The following is a 23,124-nucleotide window of genomic DNA, read 5'->3' as shown; positions in this document are numbered from 1 at the left end:
AAAATCTTGAATGTCGCGATGTCTCTGCTTTGGCCTGGAGGTGGGCCTGCTCCCGTCAATGGACAGCCAAGACCCAGTGGGTGCTCACACGGCCGGTGTGGGAGTCGGGAGAGGCACTTGGGGTCCCCTGTTTGTGCGGGTGACTAGAACTCAGAGCAAAGAGTGATGGGAAGTCTAAGGTGCACCCCCTGCTGCTGCTCTACTTGCTTCTCCTGGGTACCTTCAGAAATGGTGGGGAGGGGAGGCCTGGAGTCCACTCTGGGTGGGCATGGGAGCTCCCCTTTTTGCTCTCCCTGCATGTGAGCAGCTCCAGGCACCTTGCAGAGCATCAGCCCGCCCCTGAAACCGTGGGCTCCCAGGTGCCACAGCCATGCCTGTCCTGGTCCTGGGTGGTGGGTGATGGGTGTCGGGGCCATTGGCCTAAAGCTGGTGTCTCTATCTGTCCTGCTACCCTAGCCCTTGGCCCATCAAGCCAGAAAGCTGCTGCTGGAGGACTGGGTTCAGGTTCCATGTGGGGACCAGACTGCGGGTCGGCAGTGTCAGGGGATTCCAGACGAGGGGGGTGAGCAGCCATCATTGCAGCTGCCCTTCAAACCCGGCCTCGTCAGCCTGCACGGCTTGCCGACAGGCAGGGGTTTGCTCTGGGGCCTCCAGCTCTGCTGGGGTCCAGCCTGGCCAGCGGGTAGCACAAGTGGTGGAGAGCAGTGTAGGCTTAAGCACCCTGGAAGCAGACCTCCGGGTTAGCAACTGCTCCCTGACCCCTGCAGTCCCGGGGCCCCTGCAGGTGGGCAGTTGGAGGCCCTTGACTTGGGCATTTTGGAGCATGTTTAGTGACTCTGGGACTAGCAACAGACACTTAAAGCCAGGTGCAACTTGGGGCAGTGGTGGTGGATGATGCCGGCGGGTTGATGGGGTGATGCTGGTGACGACTGGGCCCCACAAGGAGTGGCGTTGATGGGCCACGCCCAACTCCAAACTAGTTCACTGAGTCCCCTCTGGCCAGAGCGATGACCTCTCCTCACCACTCCTCTCCCCAGTGGCTGCTCTGCGCCCCGACGGCCTAGAGACCTGTCTGGTTCTAGATGTCAGGAAAAGACACCAGGCAGCGCAGCTCAGTGAGAAAGACATGGTTTATTGGTCATGCAGACGGACAAGTGGGGAAGTAAGGTTCGTACCTATTCACCTGCACACACATATTTGGTTCAAATTCCTTTCTAAATTGCCATGTCAAAAAGCCACGTATGAATAAAGATATGACTAATCTACTCTCCTAGCAACCAAGGAAGCAGGGTGGGCGCCCTGGAGGCAGCACTGTCCTAGGGCCTTTTGGTAGAAGTTCATCCTGCCTGGCGGCCAGTCTGGACCACAAAAGCAACAGCCAAGACTTGTGTTAGCATGAGGAGACCGTTGCTGGGGCTCGCGTGACACATGGCCTGAAGGTGGAGGCCCACCTTGAGAAAGGTGCAAGGGTGTGGCACAGGCCGGGGCTCTAGCTGGGTTGACGCGGATCTCTTCGCTGCTGGTGAGGTGTCTTCTCCATCCAACTGAACAATCTGGAGGAGCCAGAGGGGCCCCTGCTCTGTGTCAGTCCTGCTGGAACCTCCGGAGCATTGGCTAAAGCACTTGGCATCTCTGACATTCGACAGAGTCGGGTTGTTCTGTGAACCATTCACCTTCTGCTCCCGAGAGGCCCAGCCCATCTCACTCCGGGGCTGACCTTAATTAATGCTTTGCCCAAACCGCTCAGGACATAGAATTGAACTGGGGTCTGGGGACGTGGTTTTGGTTGACTGAAGAAGATTCAAGCCTCCATTGTTCCTTTGAGCACTCAGCACGGTGGCTAGCACATGATCAGGGCGCCACACATGTAGCCATTATTATTATTAATAGTATTATTATTTATGTTGCTCCACCCCCAATCGGTGCTTTAGTTGCCTTCTTCAAAACGCAACCAGAACAGGCTCTTGGGTCCCGAGTACCAAGATCAAGCTGGGGCTCAGGTATGTGGCTTCTCTGTGGACCATCTGGTCCCTGTGCCTTCCAGCCTCAGCACTGGGTTCTGAGCTCCCGAGCCACCGAAGCCGGGTGCTCTACTGGAAAACATGAAGCTCTGCACAGGCAGCTGGGGAGGAGGAGGCCACGGGGGGCCCGGGAGAGGGTCTGTGCGTCCAGCTGCTCCTCTGGGCTCCCGTCTCTCTGGCAGCTCTCCAGGGCTTCACTGTGGGAGAACAGGAGATGGTCAGGGCTGGGCTGCATTCTCCCCGGGACTGACTTAACTAAAGGTCCCCGTGTCCTGGCACCTGCAGGTGAAGTGAGATTTCCTTTAACATGCCCCTGAAAAGAGCCATCACCCAGCCGTTACTTTATTACACATGTTCCATCACACATGCATGTTATATGTGTACGTTGTAAAGTCTCTGACTATGGAATATAATGCATACTGTAAGTGTGTCATTTATATGCATACATTATAACCGAAGAAATAATAAAACTGAATCTTCCTTGTAAGCCTGAGCGGCAGGTAGTCTCTATAGCCCCCTTTTCCAGATGAGTAAACTGAGGCTCAAGGCACAGAACCAGGTAGTTGGAGACGCGGGGTTCAAACCCAGGACAAGCCTGGCTCCAGGTCTGTTCTTAACCACTGTTCGTCTTTACCAAAAAATAAAACATTCCATTGTATAGGCCGGACGGGGCCATTAGTTGGAAGGCTCTAACACGCAGGGGCTCTTTGGAGGGCCAAAAGGAAGGACAATGAGCTGCAGGGGAGCTGGTGTTTCCGGAGCCTTCGCCCCTGGTCTGGCACGGGGGTCCTGCGCCTCCTTTCAACCTTTCATGGCAGGAGGGGTTTGGGGTCCCACCCGCCTGCGTGCAAATCCTGCCTCCTCCGCCTTCCTCCTGGGGTGGCTCGGGCTCGCGTTCCCAGAACCCACGCGCGGGGGGCGCGTCCACCCGGGCACGCGGCCCTGTGCGCGCCTGGCCAGGCCGGCCGGACCCCGGGGCACGGCCGTGCAGAGGCCGCGCTGCCCGAGCCCCCGCCCGCGCCCCCGGCGGGCCGCCCCCGCGCCCCCCGCGCGCACCTGCGTGGCGGCCCTGCCGAGCGGCGCGTCGTCCGGCCGGTGCTTGCCGTGGTGCGGGAGCTCGCTGTGGTCGCGGTAGTCGCGGCCCTTGGCGTGCTGCAGGTGCAGCACCGCGGGGCTCTTCACCGGCAGCGGCGGCCGCAGCAGCGCGGGGGCGGCCGGGCCCGGCTGGCTCAGTTCGGACCGGGAGGGCTTGACGGGCCGCTTGGTGGGCACCGGCACCGGCACCGGGCCCGGCGCGCCGGGCGGGGCCTTGGGCTTCCCCGCGCCCTTGTCGCCGCCCGCGGGGCCCGCGGCGGGGCCGGCGGCCGAGGACGAGCAGGTGAAGGAGCGCAGCCGCGGCGCGGGGCTCAGGAAGGCGGCCCCCGGCTTGGCGCCCGCCTTGCCGCCCTCGGCCTCGGGGGGCTTGGGCAGCAGGACGCTGGGGGACAAGGCTCCCGGGTCCGGGCAGGGCAGGGGCTCCTTCCGCGGCATTTTGGGGGACTCCTGTTCCTTCCGGGGAGCCAGCTTGGGGAAAGAACTCACGGACCCATACAGAGGGTTCTCGAACATCTCGGGCTTGGTCAGGTCCGGGTCCGCGGGCGGCGAGGCCTCGGCGGGGTTCTTCCCCACGTCCCCGGGCCTGGAGCTGGAAGAAGGGGCCGCAGGGAAGAGACACGTGAGGGCCCCCCTCCGCGGGATGGGGCTTTTTAATTCTTTTTAAAGATGTGTCTTGAAGATTTTATTTATTTTTGCATAGAAGAGCTGGGGTGCAGGCCAGAGGTGTGGGGGTGAGAGGAGTGACCAGAGACAGAGTGGGGAGCAGAACAGGAGGATCCACTGAAATCCACTGCTGAGGGGAGCAGCGGGCAGACAGGAGAGGTCTGCGCGCCATGTGGGTAGCTCCCTGGCAGGATGGAGCTCAGGCCATTGCAGCGATAGCCTGAGACTTACCCCCGAGGCCCCAGGGAGGCCCCAGGATGGGGTTTTCTTTTGCAGTGATAAAAGTGTCTTGGAACCAGCCAGGATGGCAACTGCACCCCACAGTGATCACCACCCCGTGGCTCCTTGTCAATGGCTGGTCCAGGCCGTGTGACCCTCACCTCGTGAAATATAAAATAGAGCAGAGAGTGCGCGCTGCTCATGTGTCACCTCCCAGGCAACCTCCATTCTTGCCTGGAACTTCTCCCGCCATTAACTGTACACACCCGCTCACTGGCGTATGCTGGTCAGCGTGTGCTGGAGGGAAGCGAGGGCCTCCGGGGCCCAGAATCAAGCCCCTTCTGTCCTCATCAGAGCTGCCCTCCAGGGCTCCTCCCCATCACTGCTGCTTCTGGGCTTCCTCCCCAAGTCCCGCAGGCTCCCTGCCCTCTCTAGCAAATTCTGCTCTGCCCTCTGGGAGCGGAAGCTTTGTAGGCAGTGACCTCCCGAGGGCCCACGGGTGCTTCCTCGAGGGCTCCAGCTCCAGGAACCCCCATTAAATAGGCACGTGGGAGCCCCCTGTGTGACACCACTTCAGGCACAGGAGGTGGCCATGAACCAAATTCTGTGCTCAGGGACACATGTTCCTGATTTATGTGCTTCCTGAGCACATAAAGTCCTCTCCCTGGGGGTCTCCTGGAGGGTGGCATCCCCCATGTCCCAACACCAAGGGGGAAGGGAAAACAGCTGTGATGCGGAAAATCAGAGGGAACCTGGAGATGAACACAGGGGGGTCAGGCAGGAGCGAGAAAACAGGGCGGCTGGACTGTCGGGCAGAGGAGCTCATGCCTAGCCCCAGGTGGGCCGCGCTGCTGCTGCTGCCTTTTGTGACTTGTCACAGCCCACTGAGGTGGTTTCCTGCTGAGCAAATTATGAGAACCAGGAACAGGAACACATTTTATTTTCTGTCCAACAGCTTCATCTCCCAGGGGAGTGTTCTAGTTTTTTGCTTTCTGCAAAAAAGGGAAGCTGTGGGGCAGAAAGTGGGGTCCCGGGGCCCACTGGGCTCTCACTGATGGTGTGTGTGCGCCAAGACGCTGCTCCCAAGATGCCCATGGGCAGGCTCAGGGCCGAGTGGGCATCGCCCAGATGGGCTCCGGGGGTGTGGGGTGGGCTGGCCTCAGTGACGTGCCAAGAGGCTTGACTGTACACTTGGGATTTTTTTGCTCATGACTTTTTGGAGAGACTGGAAATAGTTGCATAACCAGAGATGTGGGTGATGGCAACACCCCCTTTTTCCCGTCTTTGCCCAGGCTGAGCCGCGGTTGGGAGCAGCAGAGGGCTATAGGCAGGTATGGGGGCAGCTGGTTTCTTGCCTCTAGTCACCTTCTGGGTGAGAAGTGAGCGCAGAAGCCCCCCAGGTTGCCTTCTCGGGGAAGCAGAGGGAAGCATTGCTCACTGGTTCCAGCCTGTCTTCAAGGCCTCCCGCACAAGATACCTTTACTCTGAGAACCTAAAAGCATTCCACTTAAAGGAGTAGCTAATCTCCTTGTTTTCTGGGGTGATCTGCAGTCCCTTTCCCCGGGGTCCATCTGCCACTCCTGTGATTTGGGCCAACGGGCGCCTCAGCACCCACCGCACGGCAGCTGCTGTCCTCATTTTGCCAGGGGGGGAGGGGAGATGGTTTCTCCTTCCCTTGTTTCTGACAAATGACCACAGCCAAGAAATTTTATCAATAAATTGTGAAAACTGGAGGCAGGCAGGCTGAGGGCAGCTGGGGCAGTTTATTTACCTCTGTCCTGCCCATCCCAGCCTCCCTTCCTCTCCTCTAGTTGTTTTTTAAAAGAGAAAGAGTTTAAGGAAGAAAAGTATGAACTGGCCCTCAACCCCCAGGAAACCCCAGCCAGCCAGGTGTGGAAGTCGAGGCATGGTGGGAGGTGAGAGAGGTGGTTGCTGGGGCTCCCTGCCCTGGCTCCTAATAAACGTGCGTCAGAAAACACCAGGCAGGCTTGAAAGGCCCATGGCAGGCCCCCAAAGCCCTTGCAAATAGCCACAAGGGAAGCGACACTAACGGTGCTTTGTAGATCTTCACTGTTACCTGGAACCTGCACTTTTCATTTCTGCCTGTCACCCTGGGGTCCAGGAGCTCGTAGGGCCCCTCCCCTGCATTCCCACGAGGTGCCCGCAGATGGGATTGCTTGGTGCCAACACGGGAGAGACGAGGCAGTGCCCTGGCTGCCCACTGTGTCCTGACACGTGCCACCTGGACCAGCTCGAGACACAGCTCTGCTTTTTCCAACCCTTCCAGAAGTTTCCTGGCCAACTCCTTCCTCTGCAGGCTAGTTCTCTCCCTTTAGTTGACTCCCTGCCCCAGCCACTGCCTTTCCTGACCACCCTCAATAGTAAGTGCTTCCCCATGGGAACAAGAACCTTCTTCATGGTAAGAAGAGGGAGCTGGCGGGTGGGAGGCCTTTGCGGAACTCCACCCCTGCTCCTTGGGCCCTCCGGGGAATGGGGGACCGCCAGATGGTTCAGTGGTTATAGAAATGCATTTTTCAAGAACTGCAGATTTTATAGGAAGATTTTTGTGTTTGTTTTCTGCAGTATCTTCAAAATTTTGTATTCTGTGTAAAAAAATCTTTCAAGTGTATACCAATAGGGTCAGAACTAGAGTTCCACAAGCAGTCCTTAAGTGCCTACTGTGCTCCCAGCCCAGAGGGTGGGCCCCAGAGCCCAGCAGCGGACACACCCCTGCCCTGCGGCAGCTTCCGTACTAGGGCCAGATTCTGGAGGTGAAAACCCAGGGCAGGGACTGCTCACCTTGATTCCTGTGTCCTGGGGCCGGGGCCCCGGGATGAGGACGACAGCTTCTTCGGTGAGACGGGCGCTTGGGAGGGAGGGGTTGGAGGGGTCTCTCCCCTTCCTGGGCCTAGGGAGTTGTCCTTGGGCGGCTGGTCGTAGCTCCAGGCTGTGGGCTGAAGGTCAGGGGACAGGACCTGCTTCAGGTGCCCGAGGGGCCCCATCCCCATGTAGTTGGGGTTGATGATTTCAGTGAGGGCGGAGCCACCACACCTGCGGGGAGACACACAGTCAGACCTCAGGGCTCCATTCCCTTCCCCAGGTCAGCAGAGGCCTCAAGACAGTGTCCTCTGATGTCCCTCAGGTTCTGGTTGCTTTTGGGACATCCATCCATCCATCCCTCCCTCCCTTTAACAGTTATTGAGTGTCTAGTTAGCAGCAGATGCTGGGGCAGGAGGAGGGAACATGGCTGTGAACGAGAACAAGGTGTGCCCCATGAGCCCTAGCTGAGGAGAGACACAGAACAAAACAAGCCCAGTGGTTGGGAGACAGTGTTTACGCCATGCTGGGACTAAGAGTAACAAAAGAGGCAGAGAAAGTGAGCCCAGGCTGGGATCAAGTGGGCAGACAAGGGGGGAGACCGCGTTAAGAGTAAGTGCAAAGGCCCTGAGGTCAGAGGAGCTTGACCTGTTCTGAAGGCCGGTGGGCCAGCAGGGAGAGGGGCTGAGTGCGAGTTCTATCTGGGACAAGGCAGCTGGCATGGTTGTGAGGCATAGGAATGGGGACACTTGTAAAGATGAGTGTGGGGGTCACAGAGGCCAAGGGGAGAGGCAAGGCCCCCATGTTTACAGATGCCAACTTAGCAGAGACTTGGGGAGGCAGGACTTCCACATTGACCTACCACTGTCCAGGTTTGTGACCTTAAAGTCCTCTGTGCCTCAGTTTCCCTGTCTACCACATGAGGATAATACTTGCCTCTCTAGGCTGCTGTGAGAGATTCTGGAACCAGGCAGACACTGGAGAGTGAGAAGCATTCGTTGATGGGATGGCATTGGATGAAAGAGACTGCCCAGGGCTGGGCCTTCAGAAGTTGGAAGTGGACCAGGGGATGGAGTTGGGGTGGGGGTGGGGAGAGGCTGGAGGACAGGCAGCGTGGGCCGATCCTGTCCTCCTGAAGGGGGTGCACGGGGCTTTGGCAAATTGGCACGGCTTTGCCCCTCCATAAGCTGGCAGGGAGGCCGCGCCAACCCTGGCTGGCTTGATTCTGGAACTTGGGACCACACCAGTAGGCAGAGCTGCCCCCGTTGCTCCCTAGCCTTAGAGACGTCTATGTCCAGATCATTCCCATGCGGCCTCTGCCAAGAACAGCCCGCCTGCCTTTCCCCCTTAGTAACGGAATGGGGTCGTCAACCCCCAGCCTCGATTGCTGATGTCCCCAGACCCACAGGAGACACGACAACAGTCCCATCTCTGCAGCTGCGCCCTCCTCTGGGCATGTTCTCCCCGGCTGGGGGTGCCCAAGTCAGGGACTGCACCCCATCAGGTTCTCCAACCCGACAAGCCATAGTAGGCAAACAAGCTCACAGACTGGAGCCAAACCCCACAGCAGAGGAGGCTCCGCTCATCACAGCCACACTGGCCTCCATGTTTGGGCAGAGCCTGGGGGCAGAAGCAGGCCTCGCCTCCCCTGGGTCTGCCAGGCCAGCCTGTGGGCCCCCCCACTCCCCTTACCTGTTGGCAGGTTCCCAATGCTTCATGGGGTCGTGGCCGGTGAAGCTCTTCAGAGACTTGGGTCCACTGGACTCGTCCCGCTCGGTCTTCACAAAGTCTGGTAGAAAAGGGCCAGGAAAGAGCCAGTGAGGCCCCAGCACCCAGGTAGACAGGCCAGGATGGCAGGGGCTTCCACGTGCTCCCCGAGGCTGGATGGTGAGTACCGCCGCCTGCGGTATGGTGAAGCAGGATTCTGAGGCTTCACACGGGGCCCATGGTTGACTGGTTATGTCTGCCCTGGCCCCAGAGGAAGGAGACCTGGGTATGGGGCCCAACTGGTGTGTCATGGGACACTCCCAACATGGAGTTGCCACAAGGACAAATTAGGCGATTATTTCTTGACAATTAGAATAAAATCTAACAAGGGGCTATGCAGGAGTGTGCAGTACCCAAAGTAAACCCATTCGTGGGCTAAATGGGGAACCCCATTTCTGCTCCTGGCTAGTGGTGGCAGAGGAGCTGAATACCCTTTACCCCAACCCACTGTCCTGCTAGAGAAAGGAGCCCCCGCAGGCCAGAAGGGGGAGCCTTGAGTGTGGAGGGCAGCAGCCTTGGAGGCCCAGAGCCTGCCCTGGAATGGGGTGCCAGACACCCATATAAAGCGAGTCTCACTCTCTCCTCATGTGAGAGGCAGGGCCCCCATGTTTACAGAGTCCTACTTAGCAGAGACTTGGGGAGGTGGGACTTCTGCCTTGAACTACCCACTTTCCAGGTTTTTGACCTTCAGTCCTCTGTGCCTCAGTTTCCCTGTCTACCGCACAAGGATAATACCTGCCTCACCAGGCTGCTGTGAGTGAGAAATGAGGTGACAGTTATAAGATGATCACTTCATACAACATCAAGCAGAAAGTTAAAGGCAACTCAAGCCAATTTTGGGCTTTGTTATTTGAGTGCTTTTGAATGGGAATGGAAGAGAAGAGGGGAAAAAATTCACCTGTTGCTATATGAAAGGGAGAAATACCTGATTAACAAATTCTGAAGTTTTGTGCCTCTCAAGCTTTTTCATATTCAAGCAGAGGGATTGTTAACATGATGGATACGATTAAGAAATCTACATGCTAATTTCTAAGTTTCTAAATGACGAATGATGGGTGGAATTCAGAGAAAAGAACACATTTGAGTGTAGACACACCCGCGTGCCCCCTTTGATGTTAGGGCCTCTGGGCTGCACTTCAGTCTCCCATGATGGAGGAGTGACAGGTTGCATCTAGCCGAGGAGGCTCTGCAAGTGGGGAGTGGCAGGGGCTGGTTCCCCAGGGGGAAGGCCCCGGAGTCACTTCCACGCGGACTCCTCCCAGTCAAAGTAAGCAAGAGGCTTTCACGGGACCGGGACTGGAAGATTTGAGTTCATGTTCACAGAGGTGCTGGGACTCTGCTGGGAAGAGAATCCACTCTGCTATTTTGGGGGTGTAGGGGTTGGGAGGGAAAGCCCAAGAACTGTGCCTGGGGCAGGACAGCCCTTGGGTGTTCACACATGAGAGCTATTTGGCAGGTGCAGAGGGGGGTGGGCACCACGAGGCAGGACGAGGGTGGGCTTGAAGAAAACAGCCATCACAGGCCTCAGTCTCCTCTCCCCGCTGCCTGGGGGCCACTTAGCATTGGCAGGATTATTGGGGAACTCAATTTGGGTGGAGGTGGCAACAGGGAGGCATAGGCCTAAGGGGCTGGTATCAGCTGAGAGAAGAGGACCTGGAAAATGTGCAAACTTTTATCTTTAAAGATGAGGGGTGTCTGGGGTCAGGAAGGGGTTGGCGGTTCTTACGCCAGAGTGTCTCTCGGATCTCGTCGGCAGAGAGCATATTCGACGGCTTTGTTGGGAGCAACCTTGGTCCTGTGCCTAAGCTGGCAGGGCCGAGGAAGGCGCCGGGGCACATGCCACTTACCATAGAGCTTCTCTCTCATCTTGCCTTCGGAGGTCTGCAGCTTGATCTCCCCACGGAAGTGGCCGGTCATCTCGCCATGGTGGGTGAGAGGTGTGTAGATGGGGAGCTGAGTTTCCGTGGCTTCTAACCGCAGAGCAATGCAGCCCTCGCCTGGGGAAGGGGGCGAGGTCACATGACGACCCCACCGTCATGTCCCAGGAGAAACCTCACACACCCAGCCCAGAGCTCCAGACGCAAAGTTGCTCAAAGACGATCCCCGAGACGGCGATCGAGGCGGGTATTATGGAGAAAGCCTGTCGAGTGATGGAACCGCCATTTGGGGGGAACACTTCCAACATTACAGCAAAATGCAAAAAAAAATCATAGAAAATCCAGCAGAAAACTAGAAGTCAATACTCATCTGACTACCAGAGGGAACAGTCATTTCCCGAGGTTTGAAGCAACGAAAGAAATGACAAAACAAGACTGATAGAGTCTGCAGAAGTTTAAAACTTCTGCACATGGCGAGAAAACAAAACTGAAAATGAAAAGGGGCGGGCGGGCGGGGGATGAGCAGCCAGCTTCACAGAGGAGCTTTCATCTGCACTCCTCGGGAACTCCTCAAAATCGCATCCCCAGCAGATAAATGGGTAGCAACCCCAGTACACTAGCGGAACTGTGGCTGGTTCATTTCAATAAAGACAAACTGGTTCAGTTTCCCGAGTCATCAAAAACGCCAACGAAGGGAACACGAAGGTACTTTTTCACAGACAGCAAATTAGCACAAAATCAAGGGAGGGAAAAGAAGACCCAGCCCCAGCCTGGCTAGTCTTCAGGGCTGGCCGTCTGATAACAAGTGCTGGCATCACGAATATCCACTCAGCCAACACGTGGCTTATCCTAGCTGATCCAGAAGGAAAATGTCGCTGAAGAAGAATAAAAGGTGCCCGCCGAGAGACCCATCTCAGATTGTTGACAACATAGTCAAAATACCTGGCTGAGCCTCAAACATAAGAACATGGAGTACTGTAAATGACAGGTCATTTGTGGAATATTATGAAGCCACTAAAAAGCAACAGCTGTGAAGGGCAGCCACGGAGGAGGATCATGGAAAATGTGTATGATTTAAAGGCACGACGCCCAGTGGTAGCTCCGTGATGATAATCTGGAATCTGGGTGTGCCCAGGCATGAGATGCAAGCGTGAAGCCAGACAGCGAGTGCTGTAGCTGAGACAGGCTGTCGGCTACTTTTTCTGTTATTACCATGATGTGTAATAATAACATGGTATCTGCAGTCTGCGGGTGTGAATCTCCAGAGGAGACACAGGAGTAGAGTTGTTTCCGGAACAAGACAACAGCACCCGCAGGCCCGTGTTCCCATTCCTTCCACCAAACCTAGGAACTCCCAGCCCTTTCTCTTAGGAGACTCTGACCCTGACTGGCAGACCCTCGGGCTCTGCCCAGCCTGCCCTGGCTCGGGGACCGTGGATTCTGGAGCCCGGCTGCCTGGGTGCAAGTCGAGTGGTAAGTAGCTTGTCAAGGACACTCGGTGGCTTTGTGACTTTGGACAAGTCACACTAGTGCTCCCTCTGCAGTGAGGTGGTGACAGAGCTGACAGCCCGTGGCAGCGCCTGCGCACGGCAACCCAGACACGGCGTCACCCTCGGTGTCTATAGCCTCTTTCTGCGTCCTGGCTTCCGGCGATCAGCACCAAAGCATGTTCCAATCCCTTCGGCTGCAGTCTCCCTGCCTGCCTCCAGGGCCATCTGACTCCCTCGTGTTCCCACAACCAATGTCGATACCTCTCAATTTTCTCCTCTCTGTTTCATGCCGTTCCCCTCCATTCTGGCTCCCTGGCCCTCGTCTTGGGCACTGCCACCACACCTTGCTAAGAGGCAAATCTGCACAGGTACCGTCTTGCCTGACTTTTCAGTGGCTCCTGCTGCTCATTTGCCTCGGCCTGGTTTGCACGGAGCTGCTGGGTCTCGCTCTGGCCTCCAGTTTCCCTCTGGCTCCTGCCCCTCTCACCCTATGTTTCAGCCACACCGAAAGTGCCAGGGGCACACCAGCCTTGGGCTCAAGCCAGGGACAGGCTGGGCACTGAGCAAAGCAGGGCAGGCCTAGGTTCAAATCAGGACTCAGCCAGTTAGTGCCTGTGTGACCTGGGCGTCACTTCACCTCTGAGCACCCCACTTAGTACGTGGGAGGACAGTCCCTCCTCCACCAGGCCTTATCAGAGTAAATCAAACACCTGTGAGCACATGGAGGGGACCACAGAGGAAAAAGCTCAGGAAATGGAGGTGCGGTATCTGCTGGTGGGCTCCCAGGAGGGGTGAGCTACCCCTTCCTGGGGCGTGGGGTAGGGAGTAGTCATTGGGTTTCTCCAGGAGAGGCCGCCCCCACCCTCACATTGGAGCCCTCCAGCCAGCAGCACAGGGGTGCCCGCAGACCTTGTCCCGGGCCCTTACCGTAGGACTCATCGCTGTCAGAGGACTTAATGCTAATCAGGATGTGCTGGTCCAGCAGGTACTCAGGGTCAGAGATGATGGGCTTCAGCTGCAGAGGAACAGGCTGGGTGAGGCTGGTGGGGGCAGTGGGTGAGCGTTGCCAGCCCAGAGGTGGAAGCACTCTGGACAACAGTAGCTGTTCTTACTGAACAAATTCCGCTTTCCATGCCCAAGTAAGCAGGAAGGGACCCGTATGAACATCCTATTCACCCAAAGGGGTGTAGGCTTCCTTTCTTGCCCCCTCCGCACTGCAGCCGGGCCCAGGGAGAGACCCTGACTCTTAATTCGTCCATCTCCATTGCTTCTTTCCTCCTTTGTAAACCCCAGTGTCGTAGGGAGAGGGGCAAGGCAGACAGGCAGGTGGCTGTGGGACTGGGACCCAGGTCTGAGGCACCCACTTGTGCCAGGCTCCCCAGATGGGGCCTTTCTCCTTGGCCGCCTCCCAGGGCCAGCAGCAGACAGTGGCACCTGTGGCCCCTGGGTAGGAGGCGGCCAGTGTCCATCTGGGTAGGAGGCAGCCTGGGGGCCACTAGTGGTACAGTTTGGGGAATGACCCCACAGACCCTGCATTGGGCCATCTGACTCCTGTGGGCGTGCTGATGGCAGGTGGGTGAATCCAGCCTCCTGGGGTAGGGCTGTGTCGGTGCAAGCACAGGAGAGGCTGCGTGTCCTGGTGCCCACACAACATAGGGGGCACATGTGGCACCTGCTGTCCCTCCCCACTCCACCTCCACCCTGCCACAGACACCGAGACCCCTTGTGCCAGCCTCTGGGTGCAGTTGGGGGCTCCAGTCACCTTTGGAAGGGTTTCTCCAAACTTCACCAACAACTCTCCTTCGGCTCCTTCTTCGTTTTCTCCTTCCTGACTCTTGACAAAACCTGTCGGGGGGCAAGAGGGCTGAGTTTTAGAAAACAGAGCAAGAAACCAGACAGACTGTCAGGGACACCCCCACCCACCCCCACAGGGAAGGTAGTCTCCCCGTTCTGTCTACAGGGGCCTCAGCATTGTTTAGGGGTGTGGGGGATTCTGTTTTGGTGCAGGGATGGTCATTTGCCAACACGGTCTAATTATTTCTATGAAAATCCGAGCATGTCCCCTTCTTTTTGGCTCCTCTTTGCCACAAACCAGGCAACAAAGAAATCATCACATCACATCGCAGGCGAAGAGATCAGGAGAGATGACAGGCGTCCCACGCCACTCAAGATAGCAGCCTTTTGAAATGCTAATTTAAGCTTCCTAATATGCTGTTTCCATAGAAATGTATGCAAATGTCTCCATAGTTTATTAAAAACACCCGCACAAAATCCTCTTCCCTTTTGGAAGGGCTTTGCCCCTGCCGCAGGGCTGGGATGCAGAGACGTGGGGGAGAAGGTCAGTGGTCACCAGGTCCCAGCCCGCGGAGGTGGGGGGGCACTGCAGGAGGGGGGCACTCACTGTCTCCCCAGTTTCTGGAAGCATCTCCCCTGTCATAAGATGGGCGGAGCTGATCCTACCCCCTCACCACTCTCCAGACCGGCTCAGCGGAGCCAGCTGGAGCCACACAGATCTCGCGGCCAGGCAGCAGCTTTAGACAATAAGCCCAGAATGTCGCCAGAAAGGGTGTTTCCTAAACACGGGAGTGCTAACTGCTGCTGCGGGCCGGCGCCAGCATGCTCAAAAACGCTCCAGACCACCTGAGAGATGCCCGCGTGAGGTGGTTGGGGGGCAGACAGAGGACCCCAAGAAATGCTAGGGGGTTACCAGCAGCTGCTTGGGCCCTGGTGCCAGCCTGGGGGAGTCATCAACTGGCGACCCTCGCTGTGGGCCAAGGGCCAATGTCCTGGGGCTGAAATAACAGCACCGCAGGCCCTGAGGGCCCCCCTCACACATTATCTGCGTGTCCCCTGGTACCCTTGACTTGTGACACCACTTCTCTGACCCCTGTTGTCACTCATCCATGAGTCCGTCCCGGGGAGGAGAAATGAAGCAAAGCAACCCCAGCGAAAAGACACTGGTGAGAAAGAGGGGGGCCTGCCCACCCTCCCCGCGCCCTGCAGGGCCCACGCACTCTCCAAGCAGCTCGAGTGGAATTCCAGGTAGAATTTGGTCTGGGACTTGGTCTTGAGCGTGGCGTAGCACTGGAGAAACTCGATCTGCCCTTGACTGTCCGCAGCCCCGGGCCCTGGAACAGAGAACAGAGACTCGTGTCTGCCACGCGCAGGAGGCAGAGCTGAGCCCTCTGGGGGCCGGGACAGGGGGGGGGGGCAGGAGGAAGGAGAGGTTTGCGGAATGCCCCACCGGAGCGCCCCTGAGATCTTCCCAAGTCCCAGCCTGGGAAGGGGAACAGAGCAGGAAGAGAAGAGTTCGGGGTCCAGAGACGCACCCTCAGCGTGCCTGCCCCCGCTGCCGCGGTCTCCCCACGGGCTCTGTGACCGTGATGCCGGGCACGACGGGACGGCTCGGCCACTGGACACGCAGATCCACTCTGTGCGAGTCGGGTGGGGCGGGTGCCGGCGCTCACCAGGGGAGCACCCGTGGCCTCAGCGGGCCGGCTGCTATCGTCAGTGACTCACGCCGGCTCTGAACTGCGTCTGTCTGTCCTTCCGTGGAAATTCTGCGCCACCGAGCTCTGCCCCCGAGCCTGCCTTTCTCTTTCTTTTCCCCGCTTTATTGAAGAATAATTGACAAATGTAATGGTCTATATTTAAAATGCACAACACGCCAACTTGCTATGTATAGACCTTGTGAAATGATTGCCAGGATCAAGGAAATTCCCACGCCCGGCACCTCACAGGTAGCTCTTCGCGTGGCGAGGGGCTGAGGTCTGCTCTCAGCGATTTCGAGGACACAGCACTGCACTGCGCCGCGCACTCCCTTGCCGTGTGTGGGTCCTCAGAGCTTACTCATCATGTCATTGTGGTTTGTGCCCTTGACCTTATCTCCCCACCTCCCTGTTCTTCTGTTTCTATGAAGTCAGCTTTTTTTTTTTTTTTTTAAATTCCACATATAAGTGACACCGTAAGGAGGTGTCTGTCTCCTAAGTATGTGTCTAGCTCTGGCTCATTTCGCTCAGTTTTTCTTTCCTTTTTTAAGGCCCACAGCACCCGGGCCTGGTCTGCTTGGGTAAAGGCCCAACCGACACTGAATCCAGGTGCTGGGTATTTGGGAATGTCCACGGCGGGCTGAGTTCCACTGGGGACAAGCCATGCCTGCGACTCGAGGCCTGCAGCGGGTGCAACAGCCCCCCCACCAGTGCAGAGGGACCCCAGAGAAAGGGAGGAGGGCGGGACTCAGATGGAAGGTCCTAAAAGGCAAAGCGAGTAAGGACGGGAGGGTGAGATGAGGCTTAGGTGGAGGAAGGAGGTCGCGCTGCTGGGCTGTGGACATTAGACCCCCGGATGGAGAAAAGCGGCTCTGGAAGGCAGCCGTCCAGTCTCCCTGGTCCCTCGGGGTAAGGAGGACACGGACATTCCAGCCCCTATCTGGAGCCCCCCACTCAGCCTCCCGTAAATGCGTGTGACACAGAAGAGGTGGGCAGAGGGAATAACACTGCTCCGGGGCCCCCAGGCTGAGAACTAGACATGAGACTGAGGACATCAGCCCCTGCGGGAACAAGGGCCTCCTGGGGGCCAGGGCTGAGCGGGATGCTTTGAAAATTACCTGCAAATCTAAGTATCACTTACTCCAGCGTTTCCCCAAGCTCGGTGATCCACCTCCTACCTTCACGATTTTTATCATCTCTGCCTACCAAGCAGCTGTGCTAATATTAACTCATGTTTTCTTTAAATCCACTCTTTTTAAGCGAAAATAAATATTTAAGTAAGAAGGTATATCACAACACTAATCGGAAACCAGTGTTGCCTGCCTACACGGAAGAGAGGAAATTAAAATATACTGAAATAAATGCATCAGTATCAAAAATTCGCCCATACCCCCCTCAGAATTATCTTTGGTGACAGATGCGTAACTCCTAAGAAAACACTTATTGACCCAATTTTCACCCCGTATTAAAACCAAAGCTTAAAATGCTGACATATTTGCCAAAAAGAGCAAGAAAATGCTCTGAACAGAAGTCGCAATGCGATTTGGACACGAAGAGACCCATCCAGAGGCCATGGGCTTCCCGGGAAGGATGAACCTTCATGGAAGGCAGACAACTGATTGCTGCAATCAGAAGATGAACGCCCCACACCGGCTGGCATGGACAATGGAGGGGTGGACATTGTCCCTGACTTACCGTTCTTGGAGACAAACTGGGAGGTGACCCCTGCCTCAAACGTGGCAAAGACAGGGCTGTGGTCACTGGTCATGATGTCACTGGTGCTGCCTGCAGGGGAGGGAAGGCATTTCTGAGCAGGAAGAAGAGACCCTTTGGTCAAGCCAAGGATGGCAAACCCATGGCAGAAATCAACTTACACCTAGGGATATTTCCAGAAGTTTCACACCTGTCATCCCATTGACTTACAGCCTGCTTAAAAAGCTCAGTGAGGTCTGATGCTGTCTCTTCGTCACTAAAGCATGCCCATACTAGTGTTTCCTAAAGACTTTTGTGTTTTGAAGTAGACAGTGGCTTGTGTACTGTGGAGATTTTTCTGGTCTAAGCCCTTACTTAATGACCAGGAGCCCATAGCCCAGAGTGGGATTAAGGTCCCTGAGCATCAGAGGAGGAGAGGCACCACCCCGACCCCCAATGCCTCGAAGGGTCAGCAGAGGGGGAAGGTGAGGAAGTGTAGACACTGAGTATAGACAACTCCTTGAAGAGTGTGGGGCTTGGGTGAGAAGGGACGGCAGCAGAGCTGTTAGGAAGAGGGAAGAGAGAAGCTCTAGAGCTTCTGAGGTCCAAGTACCTTTGATAATGCTCAGTGGGGCACACGGGCCCGGAAATCAGTGGACATGGAGTCAAGAGGTTCGGGGGAAGCTGAGTTATGAGGCTCCAGAGGGAAGGCTGAGAAGAGGCAGGGGTGAAACTCCAGGACACACCAAGCATTCATGGGGGTAGGAGAAGCCATCAGCACAGGGGACCAAGAAGGCAATAAAAGATCTGCTACCCTTTTCTGCAGAGACGCCAGCAAGAGAGAGAGAGACATCCCAGCTCTCAATCAACCAAAGGACATGGGCAATTCACACACACAAAAACAGAGATGGTTGAGAACATGGGAAAAACGCTCACGTGCTCACAACCATCACAAAACATGACGGATGGCTGAGAGAAAACGGGACGATGAGGTGGATGGAGAATGTCGAGAGAAGGACGTGGGCATGAGACTGGTCAGGGAGCAGGAGGAGGGGATGCAGCAAATCAGATAAAAAAGAAAGCTGGGGAAGAAGGAGGGGACCCCTTCTCTGAGGGAGGCGGTAGGAGGGGCATCAGCACATGTGGACCTGCAGAAAGAAGCGGGTGAGGGTCCCGGGCTGCGGTGGCTGACGCAGGCGAGGAGGGAAAGAAGACTGGAGCGGCCGCGGTGAGAAATGACAGGGTTGACAAGCTGGTTCCCTTTTTATTATTTTCAAAAATAATTTAAACCTATTTATTAACTTTGGGGGCAGGATATGCATGTATGTATGTTTATTGAGGTAAGCGTGGCTTAAAGCACTCAGTTTTAGGGGTACAGGTTCACACATCTACAAATACATGTTATCACACCTTGCCCCCCCACCCAAGTCCTCATAGTCCCCCAACACTGTGCATAGGGACTCCTCCCTGCTTTGATCTCTCTCTGCCCTCCCCCATGTGAATTTCCAATAGTTGATCACTTTTGACTACAAGAATATCTTTCTTATGGTTCCACTTTAAGAGGCTCTTTTCAAAAGAAATAAAACTGGATTTCTTTGGAAATGGCCCCTTAATTCAAACGTTCCCCAAAGCAGGGCTGTGGCTCTTCAGGTCACCTGCTCGGGCTGAGGGAGCGCTCACCATGGGCCGAAGGGCCACTCACTCACCGTAGGACTGGCACACCACGTGCACCAGGGGGTACGACTTCCAGAGGACTCGGTCACACCAGGAGGGCAAGTTGTACTTCATCTGCAAATCAAAGTCACAAACTTTGCAAAATGCCTGCTTTTTTCTCTTGTTTGTCTTTTAAAATATTAGTAAAAGATTAACTCATGGCCTCTCCAATCCTTGAATTTACCTGCTTTTGGCTGTTTATAGAATTTCCTGATAGTCTCCGCAGGTGGCTTCAAACCCTTTTCATTTGCCCCAAGTCCTGACTCCACCCCTCTAGGCCTTCCAGAGACCCCCAGTACAGAGCACCTCTGCAGCCCTCAGGCCCCGCCATGGGGTTTGCCTCCTGGGACTGGGCTCTGGAAGGTGCCAGAACTTTACACTTAGCATCTGTGCCAACGTCTTTCAACCTGAAATGGATTAGTGCTCCTCAGCCCTTGTCATATCTACTTGTGGAAACCTAAGCCATCCTTCAAAATGCCCCTGCTGTGAGGAGCCTGTCCAGGTCCTTCCTGCCCTGAATGCCCATCCCCTGCCTGGCTGCTCCGTGGGGCACTTGGCACCATCATATCCTACCCCTGGGTACAGTCAGCTGTGCCTTTGCCTGGCCTTGTCTTTCCTACTATAAATTTTTGGGGGCAGATGGCTTAGTCCTCTTTGGCCTCCCATCACCTAGGAGAGTGCCAGGCCCATAATAGCTCACCAGTAAATATTTTTTGAAGAACAACGAATAAAAGCTTTACTGCAGTTTTCTCCAGACACTGTTCCTTGGAACATAAGCATTTGCAGAAGATATAAGTTGGTACTCCAGGACTGGGTGAGGCTGGCACACGATGTTCCACCACGCTCATTAACACATAAAAGGCTCTGATAAGTCCTGCAGCAGCAAGCTGCTTAATGGTGATTCGCTTGGCAAAGCAGCAAATACATTTGATCAGAGGTTTTTTGTTTTTTTTGTTTTTTTTTTAAATTTAAGCATGAGCTTCAGAATCCAAATAAGGAAAGCATGCTTTAAATTCTCTCAGAATCTCAGTCTATCTGGACAGAAGGCGGATAATAAGGAGCATGCACTCTTGGCTAGCAGGGTGCAGCCTCTCTGCAGGGAAGAGTTTTTTTGCTCTATATATAAATCAACACATGATTTCTAACTTGTGGGCCAGTGGACAAGGATGCTCTTCACTTCCTGTTCGCCTCTATGGGCACAGACACAGGAGGAGTGAGCCGGCCCCGGTGGGGGCGGGGCGGGGTGTGTGCCAGGGACTCACCCCGGTGGCCTTCTGCTTCGTGTAGGCGTACTTGTCCCGGGTCAGTCTTTCAAAGCGGTAGGTGGGTGCGAACGTGATTTCTTCCTCCTCTGCGACCAAACGAAACCCTGGTTTCAGTTTCCATTCCCGTACATCTCTGGCTGAGGTTCCTCCTTCCATACTCCTTCCCCAGGGAGGTACGGGGTGCGGGGGGATGGGGAGATGGTAGCTGGAGAAGGGAAGAGGCCACGGGTCTTACCAAAGTGCAGGAAGACCTTCTGCTCCTTCCTCTCCATGAGCAGCTGGTCGTGGGCCAGGAGGTCGCTGTACTGCTGCTGCTTGATCTTCTGGATGATGGTTTCTGCCTCCTGCAGGACACCAGCCACCGGTGAGATGCCACCTCGTACCATGACGACCAGGAGCACCCGCACCCTCCTGCTGGCTGCTCCAGGCCTGGAGACCCCGGGGCGGCCCAGACCCTGGTACCAGCAGTCAGTTCTCCCCCAGGGCCAGGCCCCAGCCTGCCCTTCAGGGGCACCAGAAGCAACCCGTCTGGTGCTAGTGACTGTGACTGCCCACAGCCCTTCCCAAAGAGGCCTTCACCTCCTGAGTGACAAAGCCCAGTTGTGCCCTGGGGCCACTCTGACCACCACTCACTGGACGGTGCTGGACACCTGACTTAACGAATGTCTTCCTCAGGCCGGCCAGTCACTGGCAATTTGGGGAGAAAATTGAGCTGGTTGCCTCAGCCTCTCCCGCAGGTCTGGGCCCAGCCAGTCGGGGCACTGAAGCAGCAATGATGGTGAGGAGGGGCGGCCAGTACAGGGAGTGGGGTGAGGGGTGAGCAGAGGCTGAATGTCTGCAGCGGGAACTGCCTGGAGTCCAAAGGGGATAGTGCCCTTGACCCAGCTCGGTCTGTATCTCCATGATTCTGCCCCAGCCCCAGGGTCTCCTCACCCAGGTGGGCAGCCCCAGCCCCAGGGTCTCTTCCCTCAGGTGGGCAGCCCCAGCCCCAGGGTCTCCTCACCCAGGTGGGCAGCTCTACACGGTAGTTGAGGTCGCCGAGCCAGAAAAGGTGGGTGAACCGGTGAGTGATGTTAAAAGGACTCAGCTTCTTATCTCCCAGAGCCAGAAACCGGAGAATGTTCATATAGTTTTGGTTTCGCCTAATTCAGGGAAAAGCAGAGATCTTAGCTCAGGTTGCTGGCTCCCTATGCATCTCGGGAGGCCGTCAAGGGGGATTGGGGGAACCTGAGACTTCAATCTTCAGCGCCTGCCGTGCAGGTGGGTCCAGGTGGGAAGCAAGGAGCCTTTCAGGTAGAACCAGGAACAAGGACACCGGCTCAGTGGGGAATTGGAATAGTGAATTTTCGAGATGCCCAGGCCCACTAATCAGGAAAATGGGCTTTGATCTGTAGGGTGCCCCCAAAAGGGGATCCCCCTTAGAAGTGGGAGGCGTTTGGGTCTATTAGGCCAACGACATGGGAAATGTCTGTTCTGTCCTTCAGACCAGCTTCATCCACACCAGTGGCCACTGCTGAGCTCTGGGTGCCTCTAAGGGGACAGCCCTGAAGGCCGACAGGGCAGGCCCAGCCCAGGGCCAAGCAGGTAGTTGCCGTGTTTAGGGGCGCGAGGTCTGCCTGGCAGAAACCCCAACACAGGCCCTTTGGGGAAAGAACTCCATTACCTGAGTTTCTTTTCGCTTCCCGAAGTTAAATGGCTGTTCACAAACCCCAAGGAGGTGCCGTTGAACATGAAGGACACCCCCACAGCTCCCTTGTTTCCTGTGGGGGGGGGGGAGAAAGAAATCAGAACAGCAAACAGGTGGGAGAGGGAGGTGAAAGGATGTTATTATTAAAGAACCAGGAGGACAAAGGAGAAAGCAGCGGGGGGGCTTCCTGGTGGGAGGTGGAGGGGCAGGGGTATGGGGGGGCGGGCTGGGGGAGGGGCGGGCGGGGCCGGGTCTCCACCAAGACCACGCGAAAGCAGGCAGAGGGCCAGAGCGTGGGCTCTCCACCGGCTATGGGAGATGAGGGTGGAACCCACCCCTGCCTCTCCCGGTAAGGGGGGTATCTGTGAGTTACCATCTCCCTCTAAGGGGAGTCCCAGTCACCCCACATGCCAAGTAAGAGAAGAGTCAGGAGGAGGAGCCCAGGGCTGGGGAGCTGACTCCCCCGCAGCTGACTCCAGGATCCTGGGGAGACCCAAAACCTGCGCTGAGTCCACCTCTTTTTGGTCAAGAGCGTTCAGCTATTCTAGACCGTGGCTCTCAAAGGGCGCTCCTGGACCAGCACTGCAGCCTGACCTGGGAACTTGCTGAAAATGCACATGTTCATGCACAAGTGCCTCCCGCCCCCGGCCCCCGCCCCTTGGAAACCTCGGGGCGCAGGGAAGAAAGGGGTGAAGGTGTGGTGTCTGTGTTGAACCAGCCAGGGGCAGAGAGACACGGGCCCACTGCCAGCCCTAAATGGTCTTTATATTTTTTAATAGTTGGGAAACAAATCAAAAGATTATTATCCATGAAACCGGTAAGACACTCCAATTTCAGAGGCCGCACCTGCCTCTGGCGTGACACAGCCACGCCCCCAGACAGAACAGAGACTGCAGAGCCTGGATGTTTCCTGCCCAAACTGAGAAAAAGTCTGTGGACCCCGCTCCGGGTTGCCCTGACACGTGTGGCTCTGAGCACCTGTGGCTGAGCAGTGGCCACGGCGGGCTCGGCCCTCGCGCCTGGGCTGCGGGTGAGAGGAAGAGGAGGAGGGGTCACGCACTGTGGGAGGGGTGTAGACGGGGCCAGCCCCCCCCAAGACAGCACGGAGGTTTCTCAGAATATTAAAAACTAGTCTACCATGTGGTCCAACAATCCCCTGCTAGGTATCTCCCCAGATAAGACAAAAACACCAACTGAAAGGCACACGCGCATCGCCCCGTCCACTGCGGCGCCACGGACGGCCCCAAGCTGTGGAGACAAGCTCAGCGCCACGAGAGAGGGGTGATGTTGAACACTCCAGCGGGTGCTCCTCAGTCACTAGAGATGGCAC

At 56.3% G+C, this 23,124-nt stretch overlaps 1 protein-coding gene across 1 annotated transcript in view; it reads right to left on the bottom strand.

Annotated features, from left to right (window-relative positions):
- Positions 1-1,118: 1,118 nt before the first annotated feature.
- INPP5D (inositol polyphosphate-5-phosphatase D) overlaps positions 1,119-23,124 on the bottom strand; it is a 93,584-nt gene continuing 71,578 nt past the window's right edge. The window contains exons 14-27 of the mRNA XM_037524243.2: positions 21,771-21,867; positions 21,111-21,249; positions 20,343-20,451; positions 20,105-20,193; positions 18,836-18,917; positions 17,133-17,222; positions 14,964-15,077; positions 13,712-13,794; positions 12,877-12,964; positions 10,430-10,579; positions 8,508-8,604; positions 6,798-7,049; positions 3,078-3,705; positions 1,119-2,218 (exon numbers count right to left, since the gene is read on the bottom strand). Of these exons, the coding sequence (XP_037380140.1) occupies positions 2,216-2,218; positions 3,078-3,705; positions 6,798-7,049; positions 8,508-8,604; positions 10,430-10,579; positions 12,877-12,964; positions 13,712-13,794; positions 14,964-15,077; positions 17,133-17,222; positions 18,836-18,917; positions 20,105-20,193; positions 20,343-20,451; positions 21,111-21,249; positions 21,771-21,867 (2,021 nt within the window). The 3' untranslated portion in view covers positions 1,119-2,215. The remainder of the gene's footprint in view (positions 2,219-3,077; positions 3,706-6,797; positions 7,050-8,507; positions 8,605-10,429; positions 10,580-12,876; positions 12,965-13,711; positions 13,795-14,963; positions 15,078-17,132; positions 17,223-18,835; positions 18,918-20,104; positions 20,194-20,342; positions 20,452-21,110; positions 21,250-21,770; positions 21,868-23,124) is intronic.

The sequence above is a fragment of the Talpa occidentalis genome, unplaced genomic scaffold (genome assembly GCF_014898055.3).
Source record: "Talpa occidentalis isolate TD23 unplaced genomic scaffold, MPIMG_talOcc4v2.1 talOcc4.3, whole genome shotgun sequence".
Taxonomy (NCBI): domain Eukaryota; kingdom Metazoa; phylum Chordata; class Mammalia; order Eulipotyphla; family Talpidae; genus Talpa; species Talpa occidentalis.
This window is presented reverse-complemented; position numbering and strand designations above follow the sequence as displayed.